The sequence below is a fragment of the Callorhinus ursinus genome, unplaced genomic scaffold (genome assembly GCF_003265705.2).
Source record: "Callorhinus ursinus isolate GAN/ISIS: 27379988/994484 unplaced genomic scaffold, GSC_fseal_2.0 scaffold20, whole genome shotgun sequence".
Lineage (NCBI taxonomy): Eukaryota > Metazoa > Chordata > Mammalia > Carnivora > Otariidae > Callorhinus > Callorhinus ursinus.
Genome location: NW_027397082.1, coordinates 4,979,636 through 5,003,694, shown reverse-complemented (window position 1 = coordinate 5,003,694; position 24,059 = coordinate 4,979,636). Strand labels below are relative to the sequence as shown.

The 24,059-nt window shown below is 46.9% G+C and overlaps 2 protein-coding genes across 8 annotated transcripts in view; one reads left to right on the top strand and one right to left on the bottom strand.

The window, feature by feature from the left end:
- LOC112830714 (pancreatic lipase-related protein 2) overlaps positions 1–6,818 on the top strand; it is an 18,714-nt gene extending 11,896 nt beyond the window's left edge. Inside the window, exons 10-13 of the mRNA XM_025880745.2 lie at positions 1,436–1,565; positions 3,126–3,237; positions 4,161–4,328; positions 6,703–6,818. Coding sequence (XP_025736530.1) covers positions 1,436–1,565; positions 3,126–3,237; positions 4,161–4,328; positions 6,703–6,766 — 474 coding nt within the window. The 3' untranslated portion in view covers positions 6,767–6,818. The remainder of the gene's footprint in view (positions 1–1,435; positions 1,566–3,125; positions 3,238–4,160; positions 4,329–6,702) is intronic.
- Positions 2,563–24,059, bottom strand: SPMIP5 (sperm microtubule inner protein 5). 7 transcript variants are annotated; one of them, XR_003209991.2, is made up of 8 exons: positions 23,304–23,391; positions 22,495–22,560; positions 20,235–20,453; positions 18,641–18,827; positions 18,044–18,144; positions 17,754–17,922; positions 3,004–3,155; positions 2,563–2,816 (listed from the first exon to the last, which is right to left on the bottom strand). XR_003209991.2 is itself a non-coding variant. In XM_073904142.1 (7 exons), the coding sequence occupies exons 1-6, from the start codon at positions 23,308–23,310 to the stop codon at positions 17,777–17,779; spliced, it is 726 nt and encodes a 241-aa protein (XP_073760243.1). In that variant the 5' UTR covers positions 23,311–23,391; the 3' UTR covers positions 14,592–14,764; positions 17,754–17,776. The 7 variants fall into 7 exon arrangements, 6 of the variants coding, with proteins under 6 accessions (XP_073760243.1, XP_025736527.1, XP_073760244.1 ...); XM_073904142.1 differs by lacking the exons at positions 2,563–2,816; positions 3,004–3,155 and adding an exon at positions 14,592–14,764; XM_025880742.2 differs by lacking the exons at positions 2,563–2,816; positions 3,004–3,155 and adding an exon at positions 16,540–16,780.

Below are 24,059 nucleotides of genomic sequence, written 5' to 3'. Positions count from 1 at the left end.
GAGAGAGAGAGTGCACATGCGCAGGCAGGGAGGGGAGAGAGGGAGAGAGAATTTTAAGCAGGCTCCACACCCAGCATGGAGTCCAACATGGGGCTCGATCTCATGACCCTGAGATCATGCCCTGAGCTAAAACCAAGAGTCAGACACTCAACTGACTAAGCCACCCAGGACCTCCCTTTCTAGGCGCCTTTAATCCAGAACAGCTCTACATCTTTCACTGGTCTTCCAAGACATTGACAGTTATAAGGATTCCAGACCAAATGTTTCATAGAAGAGCCCACAATCTGAATTTGTCTGGTTATTTCTTCATGATTCACTGGGTGTTATCGAGTCCTCAGTGTATCACAACCAGAGACATTGGCATTCATTTAGTGACACTTTGTCTTATTATTTGATGACTTACAGTTTGATTACTTGTTTAAGATTAAAAAAATCTGCCAGATTTCTCCACTATAGAAGTCCCATTTCCCCTAAGTGATCTCTGAGGTGATATTGTTCCGAAACAACAAACCAGTGTGAAGGGTTGGGCTTCTTACCTGAGTCAATTAGCACTTTGGAGTTGCAAACGTTTGAAGCTTCAAAATATTTTTTTCTCAAAAGTAAAAATAAAAGTATATTTATACTCCTGCGTTTTCCTTTCAAAATTGATTTCGACCTTAACGTTCTCGGGTTGAACTAAGATCAGAAGGACATCATGTTCAATCCCCAGGGTCTGTGAGTATTCATTGTGTAGCCTTGGCTGTGCTGGTTATTGCTGGGGCATGGATAATAATATACCCAGCCTCCAACACTTGTCTTGTGCTTTCCAAATTGCAAAATAGCTCTGCATATCATGGAAGATGGATTTGGTGAGAGCAAAGAACAGAAGACCAGTGACACCATAGTATAAAAAGTTATTCTGATCTGAACAGAGCAAACCACCTCCCCCATCCCCAACTAATGAGCTGCCATTTGGGAAGTATCACACAGGGATCAATTATATAATTCACATGAAAGTGAAGATGGTCATAGACCTTCTCTTCCTCTGCTCTTTTGAATTAACTTATTTGTCCCATTTATTCCTCCTGGAAGATGTCTTGCATTTCCCTTCCATATTTTAAAATCATTGCTTCCTGGCTATGGCTTGTCTACCCAACTATACTCCAAGTTTTCTGGGTACTTCTTTGGGTACGTAGCAGGGCTTCATACAGTTTTGTGCATGATTCTGAGGATGAATGCATGGATGCATGGGTAGATGAATGCATGCGTGTCAGTGAAGGGGTGGGAGGATGGATGGACAGTTCAGTGGGCAGGTAGATGAGCGGACGGATGGGGGATAGATGGGTGCATGGGTAGATAAACAGGAATATGGATGGGAAGGTGAGTGATTCCGTGAGTGACTGAGTGAGTCAGTCAAAGCCCACCACTAACAAGCAAATTATGTCTTTTTCACTAGAATAGCTGTTTCCCTTGTCCAGCTGAAGGATGCCCCCAAATGGGGCACTACGCTGACCAATTTCTGGGGAAAACCAGTGCTGTGGGACAAACCTTTTTCCTGAACACAGGAGACAGTGGTAACTTTACTCGTAAGTTTCCATTTTACTCATTTAAAAACTCTTGCAAATAATTTGGAAGGTGTATCAGCCTAATTAGTCAGGACCCCTGCTAGCAACTGACAGAAACTCAACTCCAGCCAGCTTAGCTGTAATAGAAGGTCACTATTTAACCAATAATCCTGATCAATGGAGTGAAGTACAGTGATTGGCACAGGCTGGTCACATTTTCATGCACCCCGGTACCGGAAAGGGTGAATCCATTAACAGAAGAAGAGGGTCATGTGGGGCAAAGCCACTGTAAGTCAAGAGGTCATGCCCATGATTATCTGTCATACAGATAATATAGTCTCCCTACACAATCAACGCATGCATACGCGTGCGCACGCACACACACACAAACACACACACACGCGGTGTTTGTGTTGTTGTTTTGCCCAGCTTCTCACCAAAAAAGTACAAGATAGTAAAATCATCAAGATTCATTTGTCATAAGTAATAATACATGGTGGCTAAATAGAAGAGTGTTATTTTCCAAGGGAGTGATAAATTAAAAAATATATATGTATAGCACTTTACAAAACACTTGTCACATGTAGTATCTCATGTAATCCTTACAATAGTTATGATGGAAGATAGCAGTTTGGCAGTATCTATAATGTCTCATGTGCTTATTTCTTCAACCCAGTCATTCCACTTCTCAGACGTACCTCAGGACAATGCTTGCGTAAGAAGGTGTGCTCAAGGATGTTCACTGCAGCATTGTTAATACCAAAAGTTTAGTGAGGAGAAACCTAGATGCCCACCAACTGGTAAACAACAAATACTGTATTAACCATTAAAAGCAAGGAGATAGTTCTGTGTACTGAAGAGAGAAATCCTCTATAGTAAGTGAAAAGGCAAATGACCAAAAAACCACGTATCAATACAACAAATGCAACACAACATGTATCAGTCAGGGTCCCAACAGGAAAGAAAACTCATTGAAGTGGTTCAAATGAAGAGACTTTATGGAAAGGTCTACTTTGAGAGGTGTGGGCAAGGTTAAAGGAACAAACAAGGGACGCTGAGGCACCCAGAATCTGGTGGCTGTGGGCTCCTGGAGTGACACGTTATCATAGAGGGGGGACTTACTGCCAGACGTCTGGTACTAGAGCCAGGAGACAGCAGGGGAGCATGAGAGATGGGTCCCCCTCTTTCCTCCTGTCTTCTGATCTCCTGCACACATCTCTTACCAGCTGAACTCAACTGAACGCCAGTGGCAAGATCCCTGGTGGGGGTGGCCTTCCAGAACACAGGGTAGGAGAGAGAAGGGTGGTAAATCAGTCTGGAGTGAGGATGGGTGGAGACAATAGAGAATAATAGCGCATCCTATCTGTGGAAGGGGAAAAAGGCCTGGATATTCTTTTATAAACTTATATAAGTGTATGTACGAATGCTCAGAGAAAGCTCTAGATTAGGGTTTCTCTACCTTGGCACCATTGACATTTCAGGCTGGGGATTCCAAGCTAGGAGCAAGAATCCTTCCACGGGATGATTTTTTTTTTTTTCAACAAGATGAGTTCATTGAACTGATTATATGTCTTTGGACAGGTTGGAGATACAGGGTATCGGTCACACTGGCTGGAAAAAAGAAAACGAGAGGGTACTTCAGGATTGCTTTGTATGGAAGTAACGGAAACTCAAAACAATATGAAATTTTCAAGTAAGTTTGACAGTAAAGTGAAATGGTCAGACTTTTCATCATAGAGTATTCATAAGAGATTGGGTATAAAATGATCTATAAATCTGGCCATCTACTCTATAGAGAGCCATTGAATCCTAAAATGTCAGAGCTGGAGGAAAATCTTAGCATCTGATCCAGTCATCCCATTTTACAGATGAGAAGAGTGAGGCCCAGAGGGGGAATTCACTATTTAAAATCAAATACGCACTAACTTCTTTTGGAATGTCCAATTCTGACTTCGGTTTTATGGATATCAAATTCTCCTTCGGTGACGCACGTGTATGTGGCAATTCCCCCAACACGTGGCCTCTCTACCCCTCAAAACAGGCATCCCTAGCTTCTTGTTGCTGTGGTGGTAGCCTCAGCACCTAGCTTTTGCTGGGCAGAAGAGGTACTTGGTAAATGTGTGTTGGATGAACTGTAACTGTGCTGTAAAATTATATTCTGTTTTTTGTCCTTTTACATAAACGTGTTATGTTTATGTAAACATGTTTATGTAAGCATGTTAACATGCTTTTCATGTTAAGTTAAAGCTCTTTGACAACTTTCCATACCCCATATAAAATCCTAACAGAAGACCTCTGCTGAGCCACATGCATCTTTAAACATAAGACATTGCATTAGTTAGTCGTGTAGTGTAATTATAGGGTTAATATGCCTCCCCAAATATTTGATTTCCCCTAAGGACAAATTAAAACAGTAGAAATCTAGAGTCCTATATTTTTTTGCAGATGTGTGCTTCACAAATACATTTGTGTTTTAGCAGCCCCTGGACGAACATGAAGTCGTTCAAGGTATTTGCAGAAAACCTACAACGGCATTGTTTAGGGAAACAATCGATTGCTATCATCCTTTGTATTCATATATCCAGCTGATGTAACATTCTATGTCTGTGTTTTCAGAGGATCCCTCCAACCACGTGCAAGTCATATGCGTGACATTGACGTGGACCTCAATGTTGGAAAAATCCAGAAGGTTAAGTTCCTCTGGAACAACCATGTGATAAATCTTTTCCGGCCCAAGCTGGGGGCTTCGCAAATCACAGTGCAAAGCGGTGAAAATGGGACTGAGTGCGTATCTCTTGTTCCACCTATATCTTAGTATCTGTACTTACCTATCAAGCTGTCTATCCATCCATCCGTCCATCCATCCAGTCACCCACTTACCCATCTGTGTAACTATTTACCCGTGCATTCATCCATCCCTTTCTGTCCATCCACTTAACCACTCACCTATCCATTTATCCATCAGCCATCTATCCAGTCTTCTGGCCATCCAGCCATTATCTACTCAACTATTCATCTCAACTCCCCATCTGTCCATCTGATTTACTTTGAAAAATCAAATATCATTTTCCTTCCACCAAATTCAACTTGGCAGGAGCAAGGCATCAGTTACTTGAGAAACAGGCAAACATGAGACTGTTTTACCTCACACACTAAGGACAACACCTAGGCAGAACTTGTAGGAAATCGCTAAGTTAATTCCAGTTGGGGTGCAGTTATTAATGTAAACTGGTTTGTTTGGAGACTATGGCATGAAAAGGATAGAAACTGGGTTGGGATCTCGCTCATAGGGGCATTCTCTTCTCATCCAAGGGAACAGAATCTTACTTGGTTGGGGCCGGGAGAGGATAGAACTGTATTTAAAATACTGAAAGAAGAAGTCCACCTTCAAAGAAGATCATCATAAATAACAGGCTGTTAGGGTCTGAAGGAAACCTAGATATCCCCCCTCAACTGCTCTCATTTTAAGACGAGGAAAGTGAGACATGGAGAGTCGTGCAACTTGTCTCCGATTACAGAGGGAAGCTAGAGAGAAGAATCCTAAACCTCAAAATGTGTTCAAAAACACACATCCAGCCCTTGCTCAGCCGCCCCATTTAACTGTGCTGGCCGTCAACCATACTATTCCCAATTCCTCCGCATGTTGTTGGAAGGACCAGATGTCACTCTGGCTGTGCCCTTCCTTCGTATACTCAAAAGCAGAGCACAAGCATAAAGTGCAACCCAGACTTGGGCCCAGGTCCTCTGACAGCCAATCTGGTCCTCCTGCCATGGGGCCTGTCCCGCTCACACAGCCAGACGTGGAGCTGAGGATCTGGCAGGCCTGGTGGTGGGACGCATTGTGGAAGTGTCTGGATTTCAGAGTCATGAGGTGGGGGTTGGGTGGAGTCATTGTTTTCAAGTACAGTAGGGCCGACACACGATATTTTGCAAGTACCAAAGTCATCCCCTCACATAAGGGATCCCTCATCAAGGAGCTACATTCTGAAGCTGAGCCCTGAGGGAGGGCTGGGTGGTCAACCATCCTCCTCTAGCCAGAGATACCACCAGGGGTGCCCTGCATCTCATGTCTGGGTATCTGCCCCAACCCAACCAGGCTTTACCCCTCAGGAGTGACAACCGTTCCCAGTCTTTTTTTTTTTTTTAACATCTTTATTGAGATGCTAAAAAAATGGTATTCCCATACCATACAATTCACCCATGTAAAGTATGTAATTCAGTGACTTCTAGTATATTCACTGAGTTTACAATCATCTCTGCAATTTTAGAACATTTCCTTACCCCAAAAGGAAACCCCACACTCATTAGCCATCACCCGCTCATCTCCCTATCCCTTTGCCCAGCCCTAGGCAACCACGAGTCTATTTTCTGTCTCTGTAGATTTTCCTGCTCTGGACATTCCGTACACATGGAACCAGATAATATCTAGTCCTCTGTGCCTGGCTTTTTTCATAGCACAATGTCTGCAAGGCTCCTCCATGTGGTAGCCTGTATCATTCCTTCTTATTCATTCCTTTTTATTGCCAAATAAGATCATATAGATAGACCACATTTTAGTTATCCATTCGTCAGTTGGCAGACATTTGGGTTGTTTCCACTTTGGGGCTTTTATGAATACTGTTGCTTGTATTCAAGTTTTCATGTGGACATACGTTTTCATTTCTCTTGGGTATGTAGGAGCAGAAGGGCTGGATCGTAGGAGAACTTTAGGTTTCACTTTTAGAAGAACTGCCAGACTGTTTTTCCAGGGTGGCTGCCACATTTTATGTTCCTAGAAGTGGTGTATGAAGAACATTCATGATCTTGACTCTATAGGGAAAGTCCCCTCTGGGCAGGCTAGGGTGCCCCTGGGAAGGCATTGCCAGGCCCGCAGCTGCAGGCCCATCAGAGACTCTCTTGGTTTTGGGAAAAAAAGAAAAAAAAAAAAAATCCTTGGCGTAACACAGCTGATTCACTCTCAGCTCATTAAGAAGTTACAAGAGAGGAGGATGTTCTTTGGTTTTGCTTAGTAAGAATCACCTGGGCTCTGCTTGGTGTAGCAGAGCCTTTCAGTCAAAGAGATCTGAATTCCAGGGGCCTGGCTAACTGCTGTTTGCTCATCTGAGGTCCCATTTCCATAAGCAAATGAGTCTCATGCTGAAAATGCTTTCTTCCACAGGTCTAATTTTTGTAGCAGTGACACGGTCCAAGAAGATGTGTTACAGTCTCTTTACCCTTGTTAAAAATGTGGTCATCTCTCTTGTATCTTTGCCATAATAAATTTTTTAATGCCCTTGGTTTGACGTTGAGATGTTAAGTTTGGCATTCTCTGTGTTCTGAAGTCACATTTCAGAAATGATTTGTGGGACTGGAGCCAAGTTTGATCAGAGGTAATGCCTGAAAGCTCCCACCGGTCCTCCCCTGCCACCATCTCTCTCTTTCAGGGCACGTTGTGGGGCCTGTTCGAACGTATTTTATTTCCTTAGGCAGTGAATTTCTCTCATATTTGATAAAGTCATCATTGCTCCCATGTGTTGCCCACCCAGCTTTTAACATGCTAGGGGAAGAAGCAGACCCCACGCAAGAACAGCCTCTCACAGGACTCAGAGCAGTCATTATTTAGATTAAAGCCTGTCCATGGCGTGAAGGAAGAGGGGCTTAAAAAAATTAATACATGCGCGTGGTGCAAAATGCAAAAGATCCAGGAGAGTATTCTTACACAAGGTATGTCTCTGTCCGCCCTCACCCTCCAAGTCTCTGGTTCCTCTTCCCAGAGACAACCAGAGTTTTGGGGTTTTTTTTGTCCCCAGAAATATTCAACTTGTGCACTCAGGTGTGGCCATCTCATAGAGCCAGCCCCAGCCCCACCGTTTTTATTTCAGAGAAATGGTAGCAATAGGTACCATTCTCACTTTGCTTTTTGTACTATCGATAAATTGGATATTATTCTCTAATGGTACAGAAAGAGCCTCTTCATCCTTCCTACAGCTTCATAGATTCCACTGAGGAGGGCTTGTGGTGTGGTTGTCTCTGCTACTGGACATAGACGTGTTTTCCAAAATTTCCCCATCATGAATATTCATGCAACTACTATCCTTTATGATTGTTTTACATTGTAAAAATTTGTCCAATAAATGTTTAAGATAGATTTCCTTTGGTCAGGATTGCCAAATTGCCTTCTGTAGCCAATATACCAACTTACACTCCAACCGACTTCATGACATGGCGGACCCATGCCAAATTGCCAGCCTTATAGGCCAAGAAGCCAAATACTGGTAATTTCATACGGTTCCTTCTAACAGGAGGGCGCGTCGTACCTTTTCCAGCACAGTGAATTGTCTAATCATTTTTTAATTTGGTAGGTTAAAGTGTTGTTCCCTAAACTGTAATTTGTGTTTGTTTTACTATGAATGAGGGTGAACATCTTTTCCGTGCTTAATGGCCCTTTGTCTTTCTCTGTAAATCGTCCAAATTGTTTGCCAAGTCTAGGCATTTTTTTCATCTCATTTTTACTTTAAAGAGCACTTTAAAATTAAGAAATTGGAATATTCTGTCAAATGCAAATATTTTCCCCAAGTTATCCTTCTCCCTGGGAGGCAATGGTAAGTGAGTCGAAGGGCCTGGGCATCTCCTCACAGGGCCTGGACCCGGCTCCTACCTGGAAAGTTCTACGGGTGCCGTAATCCAAGGGGCTGCCCGGAAGGATCGAGCCACCTGAACTCACACTAGGTTAAGGCCAGGTGGTTCAGCCAGGCCCAGGTTTCCCTCCCAAGCCAGATACGGGCCTGTATGGTCTTCTTCCCGAGGCCACTGAGCAGGCAGAGTCTGTGCCCAGGTCCTGGGGTTTTCGGTGCCACCCAGGCAGAGCAGTGGGGGCCTGTGTGGAACTCAGCCGGCCTGGCCTTCTGGCCACATGTGGCCTCCCACGCCCCCTGGCCAGCCTGCCCACTTGTTCCTGGGACCCCAGTGAGTGGAAGGCTGGTGACAGGTAGCAGGTGTTACTTTTGGGGCCTGAGGCATGGTGGCATGGGGTACAGGAGTCGGGCAGGAGTTGGGGTATTTACTGTTCAATTCTTAGAATCCAGAAACAGCTCCAGTTAGCAATTCTGGGACTGGCGTCGTGACAGAGCACTGCAGGTGATTCATCCCAAGATTCCAAGAATGAGAGCAGAAGGAGCTCTCCCTCCCCTCTCCAGGGATGCCTCGAATTTATAGCAGAACAGCAGTGCTCGGGCTCAGCACCCCGGGGCGGGGGGCGGTTTCTTTACTAGCCTTTTCTCTTTGTATTTTCGACATTCTTTTCTTGAAACCCTATCCAGCATTTAAAATCTTGCCCTAAATTGATGAAATTTAGGTCCATATCTGAGACCTATGAGGCTCCCTAGATCTTAATAAAGCTACAAATTCTAGAACAGAGGTTCTCAGCCCTGGCTGTATATCAGAATTGACCAGGTAGCTTTAAAAGAAACCCCACGTCCAGGCCACACCCTAGGGGAGCTAGAGGGTGGAGCCCAACACCAGTACCCTTAAAGCTCCCCTGGAGATGAACAGTCAGGGTTGAGAACTACTATGTATGTTCCCTTCTAAGGGTGCGCAAGGACACTTGCTAATCTTTTACCACTTCTCATCCTGTGATATTGGGCTGTTCAGGAGGGCAGAGGTGGCTTCGAATCCTGGTGTCCTGCCTTTCTACCCGAATTACCTGGGCTGGTTACTTCCTACCTCCAACCTCAGCACTTCCCCGGGAATAACAGTAGCCCTCCGGTACAGGGTGGCTGGGACGATGAAACAAGATAAACCATGCAAAACCCTCAGTGCAGTGCCTGATGCGTGACAGACAGCCAATGAAGCGGGGCAGACAGGCGGGCCTGAGTTATTCACAGAGACACCACGACCAAGATTAAAGACAAGTGCAGCCTCGGAAAAGGTATTTGAAGTGGACACAACAGAGAATTAGTATCCAGCATACATAATAAAAAGGACAGCCCAATAGAAAAATGGACAAAGGGACGCGAGCAGGCAACGCACAAAGGAAGATCCGAATAATAAATATTTGAGTTACCAGGGCGCCTAGGTTTTTCAGTAGGTTGAGCGGTTGAGCGTTGGACTTAGTTTCGGCTCAGGTCATGATCTCAGGCTCCTGAGATTGAGCTCCACATGGCGTTCCGTGCTCAGGGCAGAGTCTGCTTGTCCCTCTCCCTCCCCCTGTGCTCTCTCTCTTGAATAAATAAAATAAAATCTTTAAAAAATAAAAAAATTAAAAAAATAAATGTTTGAGTTACCTTTGCCAGTAACGAGCAGAATATAAATGAAATTAACAACATGACATTTGTACCCATCAGACGTTTTTAGCAATAAAAAAGAAATGAAGGGTCCATATATAGCAATATGGGTAGATCCCCCAAATGTCCTGTTAGGGAGAAAAGCAAACGTTGGGAAGATACCATTTAGATAGAGAAATTACCATTTATGTACATTATTATTCCCCAAATACTGCTACCCACTGCATATGCACTACAAAATATCAAAACATGGGCATTCAGAATCCTTCCTTTTTTTTTTTTTTTTTTAATTATGAGAGAGAGTGGGAAAGCACGGGCAGGGTGGAGGGCAGGGGAAGAGGAAGAAGCAGGCTCCCCACTGAGCAGGGAGCTCGATGAGGGGCTCGATCCCAGGACACTGGGATCATGACCTGAGCCGAAGGCAGATGCTTAACCGACCGAGCCACCCAGGCGCCCCCCAGAATCCTTCCTTATCAGTAATGTCATTTATTTTTTGTTACAGTAGGATGCAAAGCAAATATGACAAAAAGTTCGTCTTTGCTAATTCCACATGGTGGTCACAGAGGTGTTTGTCAATGCTATTTTTTATAGTTTTAATTTTGTATCCAATTTTAAAAGAAAAAGGAGAGAGAGGTTTACAATATTTTGGAGTTCAGAACCTGTGGCTGGTAGGAGGGGTTGCTCCGGTGAGAGGTGACTGAGTGGTTTCTGGGACCCCAAGACGGTCCCATGTCTGTATTTGCATTCACATCCTGATTTATCAGCCACCGTTCCCGAGACACACAGCAAGAGCCTCCCTCCCTCCCTCCTGCATCTGTCACATCAAAACCCTCCATCTTCAGCCTCTGACAGTCTTGCCACTCGTCCCCAGTGTCATGCCCGTCATGCCTGGACCAAATGGCACTACCGAAGAGGACAAAACCCAGGACCTGGGCAACAGCCTGCCAGAGCCAGCAGAGACCACAGTTGGAAAGACAGCTTTATTTCTTAGCATTTACCTGCCCCCGGCACAAACCACGTAATTACTACAAAGATCTCACTGAATCAAGATTTAATGGTAAGAAAAATGCGATACAAAGCCCTCCATTAAGAACCAGGTGCCTTCATCTTGTCTTCTCAGCCTCCGGGGGGGGAGAAATAATGAATACTTTACAGAGCTATTTTGTAACATGTTATGTTAAATGAACAACAAATTACTTTTTCTTTTACCAGCTTTTCATGCTAATAGTCCCATTTATTCCTGACCTTCAGATATATGAGCTATTTTAAATGACAACGTAAAGAGTTCTTGTTTGAAAACGCAAGCTACTTTAGACTGCATATTATTACTTCTAAGTATAGCGTACGGCAGCATCGCGCACTGATATCTAACTGGTATATATTTCAGTTGACATTTATTGTTCTCCTGCATATGTGTCAAATTTCTTAATGATGACTCTGACAAAGGCATAGAGCTTCGTATATATAAATTACATTTGCTACCATATAATCAATGTTATCTATTTGTGACAAATCATGTTCAAAATAAAAATTGAATTGATCTGTCTGTTATTTTAATATTGTGCCGCTCACAGCAAGCCTTTGATTGAATCTTAAACACTTTAATGTTCTATTTTTGTTTCAGGCAGATCAGAAATGGGGTTTGCACTATTCTCAAAGCTAAAACAATCTGTAAAACAACAAAATCAAATTTCCCAAAAAGCATCTTTGTTTTCCAGCCACAGGAGTAAATTTGGTGAAGCTATCATTACAGGGTACACAACTTAGCGACCAAAGCCTCACACGCACGTTTAATTTCTGTGCATCTATTTCATCTAAATTAGATTTTAACTGTAATGCAGGGTACGAAAAGCCTCTGCCAGGCCTTTGTCTCTACCTTTTCTGTTGACCCATTGTAGGCTTCCTCCCAGCTAATCTGAGCTCCACATTACCTCGCCCTGCTCCATTTTGGCAGTGGGTTTGGATGATGGTCTGTGTCTTGGGAGCACGGCGGTTCTGTTTCCCAGAGCCCCCAAAGGGGTCTCTCTTAAAAGGGCACCTGCTTGACACAAATTACTTATGAGATGCATCACTTATGACTAGCTCCTGGCTAGCATCATCCCCTTGGGTTAACTCGTTGTTTAGGGCAGGGGGTGGCAAATGGGGGCCGGTGGGCCACCTGTGTTTTTAAGGCCCTCCAGCAAAGAAGAATTTCTTCTGTGAATTCTTACACATTTTAAAATGTTTTTTTACGAAAATCAAAAGGAGAATACTATTCTGTGACGCGTGAAAATTATATGAACTTAACATTTCAATGCCTATAAATAAAGTTTGATGGGAACTCAGCCACACTTGCTCATTTACATATTGTCTGAAGCTGCTTTCCTGCTAAGATGGCAGAACTGAGTATTTGCGACAGAGACCAGATGGCCCAGAAGCCTAAAAAATTGACTATCTGGCCCTTTAGAGAGAAAGTCTTCAAACCTTGTTTTAGAAGGAAGGGCCTTAGTAATTTACGTCTTTATTAAAAGGGTTGTCACCTTCAGGGCAGGAGGCTGAGGGAGCGTTCAAATAAAAAGCTGCGTTCGCAACAATCAATTTCATAGAAAGCTTTACAGACGCATTGGTTGAAAGGTCCTCAAAATGTTAGATAAAAGAAGTTAGATAAAATGAGGGGGAAAAGGACAACCAAGGAAATAAAACAACCCCAACCTTCACCAAACCACAGATGTGATCAATGTGTACACAAATTATAAAATAAGTCCAAAATGCCCTTAGACAAATGGGTTGAAAAATAAGCAATCACCAAAATTGTGTTGAGTTTAAGCAAATGGGAGTGGCTTTGGGTCAAATGGTATTAAGCCAGAGGTCTGTTAGCACCTGCCAGTCACCCAGACCCGGGAGCCGGGGTCTGAGATGATGGAAGAAGGCAGGGAGTGCCTCAGCCAGATCGAGAGGCCTGGGGAGAGTTGCCCTTGGTGTGACCTTCAGGAGAACACATACCAGAAACAAGGCCTAAAGGACCTTAGGGTTGGGTGTTCGGCCCCTTCAGGTCATGGGATGCCTGGTGCCCCTTCCTGATGGTACCCCTGGCTGGTCGGGGAAGGTGGGGTATATGCTCCCTCTCAGCCTTCGGAGAATCCAAATAAATCTGGTTTGAATCCAGATATGAACACGGGCTTTTGTGGGGGACACATGAGCCTCCTTTGGGGGAGCCTATTGTTGGAAGACTGATGGTGGCTGGTGTACCCCATTCTCTCCCCGCCCCCCAAGGCCACCTCCATCAGCAGAGAAAGAGGCTTTCAGGGAGAAGGCAGGTGGGGACTCTGCCTGCTGGGTCTTCCCATCTAATGCTGGCTCACATTGTAGAGTGCTGATTCTGGGCTGGGCACCAGGGGAAACTCTGGGTATTTGTTGGGGGAGAAGTAATCTGCTTGAGGAACTCAGAGGGCCTTTGGGAAAAGAGCCAAGACCCTAGCTCTTGAAACTCTCGGGGTGGGAGAGAGAGTCTGATGAGCAAGGCCTAGAACAGGGCAGGGGATGAGGGCCTCCAGTCTCTGGCCTTAATCCAACCTCTCAACTTCTGCTTTTGGTGGTGGTGTTCCTTTCTAGAGCCTTCAGCTCAGGTAAGGGCAGCCTCTGAGTCTTGTGCCAGCAAAATGCCAGGCCATGCCCTTTGTGAGCATGATTTATTTAATCCTCTCAAATAACCTCACGACAAGGCATCATCATTGTATAACAGGAAACTGGGGCTCAGAGTGGGTGAGATTCTCACGCCAGATCACACAGCAGTCCCATGGCACAAACCAGCGTGAATCCCCCTGCAGCACCCAGCTCTCAACATCCTGAACTTCATCATACCAACTCTGTCGCATTTAGTGTACTTTTGGGTTTCTCATTAATCCTCTCATCTCTGACCTCAGACTGCCTGGGTTCAAGTTCTGGGTCTGCCATTTACTGGCTGTGTGACCCTGAGCAAAGTGCCTCAGTTGGTTCATCCATAAGACGAAAATGTTCGTAATAAAGAATACTAATTAAATAAGCTATTCCAGGTAAAGGACTTAGACCAGAGCCTGACATAAGCAAGCACATTAGCAACTGCTGCGGGTTTTATTATTGGTCAGTGATGCCTGATCTGCGTCCCTTCTGAGGTAGAATCCCCGGGAGAAACATACGTTGGTAAAGAGTACTTCATTAGTGGCCAGGGGTCCTGGGTGCTGGACCATTTTGTGTTAATGATTCACCGTGTGGGCTCAGAGACATAACGCCCCCATCCCCAACCCATGTCGGCAACATTCCTGGGTCCCTTTGCCCCAGTTGGTAATTGACAATAACAATATTTCCTGAGCACGTGGGGGCCAGATTTACCTGCCTAATCTCTGTATTCTCATAACCAACTGGGCTCCCGAGTGAGCTGTTTTGTTATCTTCATTTTACAAAGTAGGAACTTGAGGCTCAGAGAGGTTAAGGAAAGCATCCAGAGTCACACAGCCAGAAAAAACACAGAGTTGAGATCTGAATTCAAGGAGTCTGCCTCCTGGCCACAGGCTTCACAGTTGTGCTGGAGCAAAGTTAAAGCTGTGACTGAGATCAGGTTTAGAGGCAGCCCGTCATGACTCTGTGGGCTGGAGAGTCTGGACAAGAAACCAGACAGCCCCTCCCAACAGCCTGCCCTCGGGGGATTCTCACACAGGAAGATAAAGAATTGACCACAAAAGAGCCCTTCAGTGCTAGGGAAGCCAAAGTATCCCTGACAAAAGGCCCCGTTGTCATAAGCAAATGCACAAACCCTCACCCTCAATTTGTTTCTTCACGTCTCCAGACCCAGGGACATTTGTCTTATCAGGTAATGGAATTGTTTTTAGTGGCAAGAATGAGCTCATTACGGATGCAGCTTGTGCTAATAATGATAATGTGCTCGGCAGCGAAACCACCTCTCTGCTTCCCCCGACAGACGGACGACGCTCCAGAAATTACAGGCTAGGGAGAAACAGAGAGGGTAAAGATTAAGGAAAAGAAATACAGTGGGGGACCGCTTCCACAAAAGGAGTTGCAGATTTGTACATTGAACTTTGTGATCTTAATCATGAAGTTGTAGAATTAGATACTATGAAACCATTTTTAATGGCGTTATTCAATTTTGTTACCTGTCACTGGGTTGTTGTTTTTTGCTTTTGTTTTACAGTTCAAGCCAATTTTCAAAGGCGGTACCAACTGATTTAGTCGGTGACTTAAACACTGATGCGCAATAGGATCTCATGAACAAGATCGAGATGAGAGCACCTTGCAAGGAAGCATTTCCATCCTGGCCACCCCTTAATTTCACGGGCAAAGAGCTCAACAACCTTGAGTCCAGAGCAGTCATCTACAAATTCTGTGGGTTTGGGAAAGGCGGCCAGGCAGAAACGGCTTCCACCTCCCTCACTAATGAGGGGTCAGCAGAGCCGTGGCCGGCTGGACCACCTGTCCCCGGCAGCGGGGGACCCATCTATCTCCTGCTTTCCTTAAGGATGGAGGCGGGTGTGGGGCAGGGTGGGGGGAGTCATTCTCCCAGGGTCTTAACAAAGTTGGAAAAAATCTTAACTATATTCACTGAGGTTTGTCCCAGTCCTTTGAACAAGATGCCAGCTACCTTCTATTAAGACATGGCTTTTTTCCTGTAAACATATGATCTCAAGAAGATTAAAATACCTAAAATAAAGATTTTTTTTTTAAGGTAACTTTTTTTTCGTGATTATGAAAACAATACTTGTGGGCTGTGGAAAATTGGAAAGCACTCAAACAAGAAAATAAAAATAACTAATGATATACCATCATCCAAATAACCATGGGTAGCATTATGGGCTAGTGTCCTCTCCCCTCCCCGCTCTGTTTTAAAAAATGAAAAACAGAATCATAGTGTGTGTGTGGGTGGGTGGGTACACATGGGTTTGCTGTTATTGCACAGTTTTATGGCCTGTTTTTCATGTCCTATATTATAAATATTTGTCCATAACAATTATTCTTCTATCACATTACTGTTTGGTAATAGGGATAGATTGTAATCCCAAGTCCTGTGGGGTTTGGGTTGCTGCTTTGTTTTGTATGACAATTCCCCTGTACACACATCCTTGGTTGTTTCCCTGGACAAGGAAACCTATCTGGGCCAGGGCCCCTCTGGCTGTCTGGTGAAATATGCAGGCCTCTTCTCACAATAACCGTTTTTATTTTATTTTTTTTAAAGATTTTTTTATTTATTCGAGAGAGAAAATGAGAGAGAGCATGAGAGGGAAGAGGCTCAGAGGGGAAGCAGACTCCCCGCTGAGCAGGGAGCCCGATGTGGGACTCGATCCCGGGACTCAAGGATCATGACCTGAGCTGAAGGCAGTCGCCTAACCAACAGAGCCACCCAGGCGCCCACAATAAACGTTTTTAAATGCAGAAAGCAAAATACACGACATTACAAGGGAAACTAATTATATTGAACTATGATCAAAGTATTAAATAGGACAATTTTATGAACTAATCGTGTTTATACATAGATTGAAGAGCAATATGTTAGGGTGTAGATATGGTCGCGCTAATAACTACATAATTATAAAGTAGTGATCAACACTGACATTACGTTAAGCTGTATGTAACAAAAGTCATGGTCCGAACGGACCCGTGGCTTCTATTAGGCCAAGGTGACAGGTACGGACGGCTGTGGTCTGTTGCGTAAATGAAGGGAATACTAAATCACACTTGGAGGTTTGTAAAAACAAAGAGGTAACTCCTTTCTCATCAAAGTTCTTTATACTCATCGGAGTTAAAGATTTGACACCTGATTTTTCTGCCCAGGGAACCCCAGTGAAAATTCCCGCCCTGTGCAAGACTCCCAGGAGTCGAGGGCATTGTATCGTTTCGGCTCTGCCCGTTATTGAGCCTTTGGATGCCTGCACCGGTCTCTCAGCTCCGGGAGCTGCATTCGATGTCTTCTGAGGGCCAGTGGATGCAGAGCGAGGGCAGAGAGAGTGCCTGTTAGTGGCAACAAGTATTAGCCAGCGCTATGGGCCGAATTGTGTCCCCACAAAACGCCATGTTGAAGTCCTAAGCCCCAGTACCTCAGACTAGGACTTCTTTGGAAAGGGGCTCATTGCAGGTATAATAAGCTAAGTTTAGACACGCTCATCCTGGAAAAGGGTGGACCCTAATCCAGGGTGACTGGCATCCTTATAAGAAGACAGCCATGTGAAGACAGAGACACAGAGGGGACGTCATGTGACCATAAAGACAGGGATTGTAGTTATGCACCAAGGAAGGCGGAGGATTGCCAGCAAGCCACCAGGAGCTGGAAAGAGGCAAGGACGGATTCTCCCTCAAGGAAGGATTACGTTTCTGAGGGAGCCTGGCCCTATTAACACCTTGAATTTGGATTTCTAGCTTCCAGAACACTTCTGTGTTCTAGCAATATACTTCTGTTGTCTTATGGCGTCCAGTTTGAGGTCCCGTTACAGCATTTGTACAGTGGAACAAATACGTCTCATGTGTGCCAGTTGGGGTCTCCTGAGGAGGGGGACTCTGAAACACCAGGGCGGGGTAGGCATGGCATCGTGCCAGTGTTGGGAACTGCCACGTCAGGACCCAAGATGGCCGACAGGGACCGCTGGTTAGAGGGCTGGGCTAGGGCTACCTAAGAGCCTGATCCAGGTGCACAACACTACCTCAAGGTAAGGAAGAGAGTGGCCTCACCCTGGCTCTTCTCAAGGTCAGCGCAACCTAGAAACCCGTCGCCTATAGAAACCTTCAGCATGCTGAGAAGTAGCCTCCTTATTCCCACACAGTGAAAGGTCTTTATCATTAATGACATGCTATTGCCAAACAGACAGGGTGCGGGTGGCCATCGAAAGGATTCTTAGGTTTTGAAATTTCCCTAGTGCCTGTTGGATGTGGGTGAGGGGCTGGTTCTCATGCAAGAATGGTGAGCTTCTGAGTCCCCCTTTAAGTTCACCTCTCCCTGGGAGGCTGTCTGCATCAGCTTTCTGCATACTTTGCTGAGGACAGTGGCTCAAGATAAATCTTCCCGTTGCACGACATATTTGTCCTTTGGGCACAGCCACACGTCACTGGAGGTCTGGGGTCCTCTGTCAGGGGTCTTCCGTGGCCAAGACAGCTCCCACCTGGAAGAGAAACCATCCTGACCAGTTGCAGGCTGATGGCCCAGCTAAGCAGGGAGGCTACTGCAAACATTTCATCCCCTTTTTGAAAGTAGTGGGAAAGAAAGAAAGAGCACTCCCTTACCTGGGAGAGAAAAATCCGGATATTTGGGCAGCTGCCCTCCATACTGCAAAACTTCTGGAGAAGGGGCAGAAGGAGGTTGTGTGGACCCAACTCCATATATTCTAAAGGACAAAAGTCATAGGCTTACTCCTCTTTTTAATAATAAAGAGAAGAAATTTAATCTATGTAGGTCCTGTGTGAGCACAGCAGGTTACTTTCCAATCCTGACGATTTATCCTAAACTTAAAGGATTATCGTATCTCCATTTTGCAGAAGGGAAAACTGAGGCCAAAGAGCTGCCCTCTGCAGGGCCATACCATGCCCCTCCCTCAGTGCCCTCGGGCCTTAGGTTGCCGCCAGGACAGGTGGCCCTGTGGGTTTTTACTCCCGGCTTCTCCCTGCAAACCAGCAAAGACCACAAGCAGGGCTTCTGGAGAATGCTGGGTGAGGTGGGATGGGGAGTGGAGGGTGCCTGCTTACCGTGAAGGCCCTGCTATTACCAACAAGGCCCCTTCTGTACAACAAGCCAGACAAAAAAAGCAGCCCTAGAGCTGGGATGGGGCATCTGCTCTGGCCCTGGTTCTTGTCACCTGCGGCTGCGCCCCACACCGGACTCACTCCTCAAATGGCTTCAGGTGTGCCCTCTTGGCCTGCTCCACGATGCCCAGGAAGTCCCTGTAGCAGTTTCTGGCCATGACAGCATACCGCGTGGCACAGCCCAATTCGGTGACCCTGGCTCTCGGGAGGTAGCCAGCCCAGCCAGGGATCGGGGGCTCCTGGAAAGGTTTCTTTCTGTTTTTGCATTCTGTAAAAAGATACCATGCTCCCTGAGGGCTTTGAGAGGCCACACAGTGGGTGGTGCTCCCCAGGTAGCTGGCACCCCAACAGTTGCCCGGGTGAACCCCTACGCCTCTAGAGGCCCTAAGAGCAGCTACCCCTGGTTGGTTGATTCTGTGTGCCAGGCACCTTGGTAGGGGCTTTACAAACACCCTCTGAGTTCCTGCTCTCATTCACTGTGAGGGGCTGACACCATTCTTGCCTCTGCCTTATGGAACAGGACACGGAGACCTTAAAGAGGTTAAGAGAGAGTCTTGGCCAAGGTCACATGACAAGGAAGTGGTAGGGCCAGGCTTCAAACCTGCGTCTGAGTCTCAAGTTCTTTCTCTTCAACAGATCCTGCTCCTCTCTCAGATTAATAAAAAAGCTTCACACATTGCTCTTTTACAGTCTACAGAAAAGAAGCAGGAGAAGCATCCAGGTCAGAAGAAAATACATCAGACTCAGCCCCAGGAATCTGCCTTCAGGTCATGAAATTGACCTGGCCCAATTTCCCATTGGTGAGATGAAAGATCCTGCCCGCCTGTCTCCTCCCGGTGCTGTCAGAACAGAATCGGGCCACTGAGTCCCAGAATCTCAGAGCTGGAAGGCACCGTGGGGAGCACCTAGTCCATCCTTCCCTGCATTGGATGAAGGAACTATAGCCCAGAGAGGGGAAGCAATGTGCCCTAGGTCACACAGCAAATAGTCACAGAGCTGGGCCAAATCTCAAACTCTTGGGCAGATGTTCTCTGTTATGGCTCGGAAAACTTTAAAGCCCAATAAACATGTGAGTCAGCCGCCCCAGACAACTATAGTAATAGTAATAAAGACAGTTCTGGAGTCCATTACTTTTCCTATAAGCCTTTAGACCTTAAAAAACAGTCCAGGGCAAACCATCATGGTGATTAGCCTTATAGAATCACATTGTCAGTTGTTTTTGTCATTGTTATTGTGGTGTTATTCAGTGCCTGCCAGAGCTGGGTTCCAGCTGAGGTCTGACCTCAGACAAGGACCCTGCCTCTGCAGACTCACTTCCCCCATCTCTAAAATGGGAATAGTATCGACCTCGTGAAATAATGGTGCCCAGCACAGAGAAAGCAACCCCAAAGTGTACATACTGAGACAGCAGGTGCGGTCTGAATGTTCGTGGCCACCTGCAGCGGGGAAGGGGGTCCCCGTTTGCAGCCCCCTCTGGCCTGACCAGGACCGTGTCCCTCTCCCCCAGGAGATGTTTCTTTCTCATCGTATGAAACCAAGCCTTTCCGCCTTGCACCACACCACCTGGGGATGTGGAAGTGGGTTGGAGTCCGTGCTCCCTGGGGCGGCTCAGGGGCTTGCCGGGCCCTGCACTTGGGCCCCAGGAGAAGGGGACTGGTTTCCGGGGTGCCGGTACCCAGACTCAGGGGGTGGTATTGCCGATAGTACTGGTAGAGCGCCCGCAGGACGGTCTCCTCGGAGCAGACGGGCTTCAGCCTCGGGGCAGTGGCCACCGAGCAGCGAAATTCCTCCATCTGGTTTTTATAGTGCTGTGTGCTCTCCTGGAAGATCTTCAGACAGTGGGCCATGTTGTCCTTGCTGGAGGCTTGCTGGCAGCTAAGGTAGGGCACGAAACCTGCAAGAGCCAACAAATTGCAGTCTTCAGAGAGGCCGTCGGAACCTACAGAAGCTCCCGAGAATCTCAGCCCACTCCTTGGCATTTCTTCCTTGGCCGACAACACTGCATTTTCCCAAAGGCCATTAATACAAGCAGGGCTGTTGTTTGCACTGCACTGGGCCCTCCCAAGGCCACAAAAAAAAAATGACCTTGGAGCTGGAGAGGGAAGGCCCATTTCAACAAAGACGATGACAGTAATATTCTTTGATAGCAAAGCCCCTGATGTCAGTCTGAACAGCAAATGGGGAAAGCATTTAATGGGCCAAAATGATAGTCTGAGGAGTAATTGAAATTATTCATCTTTTTAGAGAGAAAGCTTATTTTCCTTGACACTTCCCAAATGCAATTTGGGATCTTTTTTTGTTGGACCATCAGGAAATTGCGGGCTTATTAAAAGCTGAGACCTATTACGCAAAAAAAGGTAAATTCATTATCTCTGGGGCCGACCCCCTAGAACAATTTTTTACCACTTCCCACAAAATAACATATAATCATTACAATTAGTATGGGTAAAACACAAGTATTTATTTAAACTGGAAGCTGAATCCCAGGGCCTACACTATCGTCACAATAAAACTATTTTTTGAAAGAACAAAATGAAGAAAAACTGGTTAAGAACTTGGTTTTCAAGGGCTAAATAAATAAATAAATACCTCTCGCACATTACTGAAGCCCATCGTTGTGCCTGTGTCCCTGGGACCTTACCCGGAAATGGGGTCTTTGCACACGTCATTAAGGATCTGGGAATGAGATTATCCTTGACTGGGGATGGGACCTAAATCCAACCGTCTCTGCCTTGGCCCACTGTCTACATCTGGCTGGCTGGCTGGGCCAGGACAGGCACTTTTGATTTTTAGGACACTTGTTGAAAGCACTCCATTGTAAGAGAAGGGAGAGGACGATCTGAGAAAGAGACACAGAGGTGCAGGGCAGAAGGCCACGTGAAGAGCCATATGAAGACGGGCAGAGATTGGAGCCATGCGGCCACAAGCCACGAAACAGCTGGGGCCACGAGAAACTGGAAGAGGCAAGGAAGGACCCTCCTCTAGAGCCTTTGGAGAGAGCATGGCCCTAGCAACACCTGGGTTTCCGACGGCTTGCCTCCAGAACTGTGAGAGAATAAACATCTGTTGTTTTAAAGAGCAGCCCTAAGAAACTAATACACCCATTTAATAGACATTTTTACTTAGCACAGAAAGTAAGTAGCTCTTACTATCACATACATCGAGGCCGAGTGGGGACTGAAACCTCGGTTTGGTAAGAACTCAAAGCCTGTTCTCTTAACCAGCCGGTAGGACCAGGGGTGAGGCTGGGCAACCTTGGAATATTCCCCGCGCATCTCCTCTCCTAAGGACACCTTATGTGAGAGCTGGGGGCCCATGAGGACCACCTGGTTTCTCACAGAGATGTGACTCAGTAAGTTCTCAGTAGCCCAAAAGCCCGAGAAGGAGAACCTTTAGGTAGGGTGACCAACTGTCCCTGTTTGCCAAGAACTTAGGGGTTTCCTGGGACTGAGGACTTTCCAGACAAACCGGGGCACTTGAGCACTCTTCCTCTAGGGGACCCAGGAAGGAATGGGACCCTAAGAACAGCCCTCGTGCAAGACTTGAGAAAGCTCAACTTGGGAAAAAGGACAGGGCCTCGGCTTATTCATTGTGTCTATCCCTTATCTTGGTCCCGAAACACTGAATACATATTAAGTGCTTCCTGCATACCAGGCCATGTCCTGCAAGATCTGGCCTAAGTTCTCTCTCTCTCCACTTGTCAGAACTCAGTTATATCTCTCCATTCATCAGAACTCAATTATATCTCTCCATTCATCAGAACTCAGTTATCAGCCATCTTCAGCAAGGGAGGCTTTAACAAGTGTATTAAAAAGCTAAAGTGCCCATACTGGCCCAGGCAGTCTGAAAGACAGGGAGAGTGGACCAAGGTAGGGACAGTGACCAGGACCATGGTTCCCCTGCCAGGCACATCCGCAGGGCAACACACCACTTACCACTGTAGCCTGGTGTGATTGGCAGATGTCTCATGAAGGTCTCGGAAGACTCCATGATTCCGCTGGCTGTTAACGAAGGGAAGAGGGAATGAAATGATCTCATCCAACGTCCCTGTCTCAAAACTCACTGTGTGTGCTAGAGCTCTTGGGAGTAGAATGACCCCGTCCAGGGGGTTGGGACAGAGAGGCAGCACCACCATCCTCACACAGAACCAGAAGACACTGTTGGTGTCAGTTATAAAAACAAGAGGCGTTCACCTTTTCGATGAACTTAGATACAGGTGTGCAGACAGATGCCCATCCACAAGCGTCTCCCCTCCTGGGACCTCCTCCGTCCACCCAACCTTCCAGCCAGCGAGCCAGCCCGCCCGCCATCGTGAACTGTACACACACCGTGGCCAACAACTGTGATGAGGTTAGGAATATAAAGATGAGTGGGACCCAGAAGAGAAGCCCCCCTGTGAAGCCCCTAACCCTCAGAAGAAGGAAGAGATGAAGCACTCCCACCCCAGAGCCTTTCTTTCTTCCAGGCAAAAGGTTGCCCTGGGGATGTCTGCTGCCCCCCCACCCCCCCACCACCGTCAGGACAACGGGCAGTGTCTGGAGACATTTTTGGGTGTCACAACGAGGGGATAGGGTGCTATCTAATGAGTTAGAGGCCAAGGATGCTGCTAAACATCCTACAAGACACAGGGCAGCCCCACAAGGAAGAATTAGAATAGTTCTGGCTGGAAGGGCTCAGAAGTCCCCAAAGGTTGGCATGGAGCCCAAGATGGGTGAGCAGGGGGTGGTGGTGGGGGGTGGATCACCTGACATCGGGCTTATGCGGCTGCTGCATCCCCAGCCAGACCCCTTCCCCCTTCCAGGATGGCTTCTGGTCCCCCCTCAAAGAGCCAGGTCCCGCATCGGGGCATCTGTTGATGCTGCTGCCAAGCCAGTTCATCTCTCAAAGTGAGACCTTGGGGGCCACGACGGGTGGTCTCAGGGGCGGCGGGGAGCGCCATGGTCGGCGTTCAGTCAGCAGTGCTGGGAACTGTAAACACGGCTCACACACAGCACTCACTCCGATGCAGCTGTCGCGGGACGCGCTCCTGTTCAATCCTCCCCTCCCACAGGGTTAGTTCCCGTTTGAGTCCCCCATTTATAGATGAGAAAAAGAAGGCACGGAGAGGCTAACTTGTTTAAGGGTTCTCCCATCCAAGGAGGTAATGGACGGACGACATCTAATTCTGAGGGCAGCATTATGTTATCCAAAGGCGTGGCCCTGGGGAGGGGCTCAGTCCGGTGAGGGTGGGTGGCAGCCTGGGCAGCGGCCTGGAGGAGGTGAAATCCGAGGGGAGGAGCGTGGAGAGGATTTGTGCTGGAGATGGGGGCCCGGAGGGGTCAGTAAGCTCTGCCACAGCCCCCGCCCCCACCCCCCCCCCCCCCCCGCCTGCTGTCCTGGGGCAGCCGCACTCCCGCGTCCTCACCTGGGCCCGCCTGCCGGGATCTCTGCTACCCGACCTCCAGCCCTCCAGGTCTCCCTGCCTCCGCCAGTGTTCCTGGCCTTTGTGCGCTCACCCCGC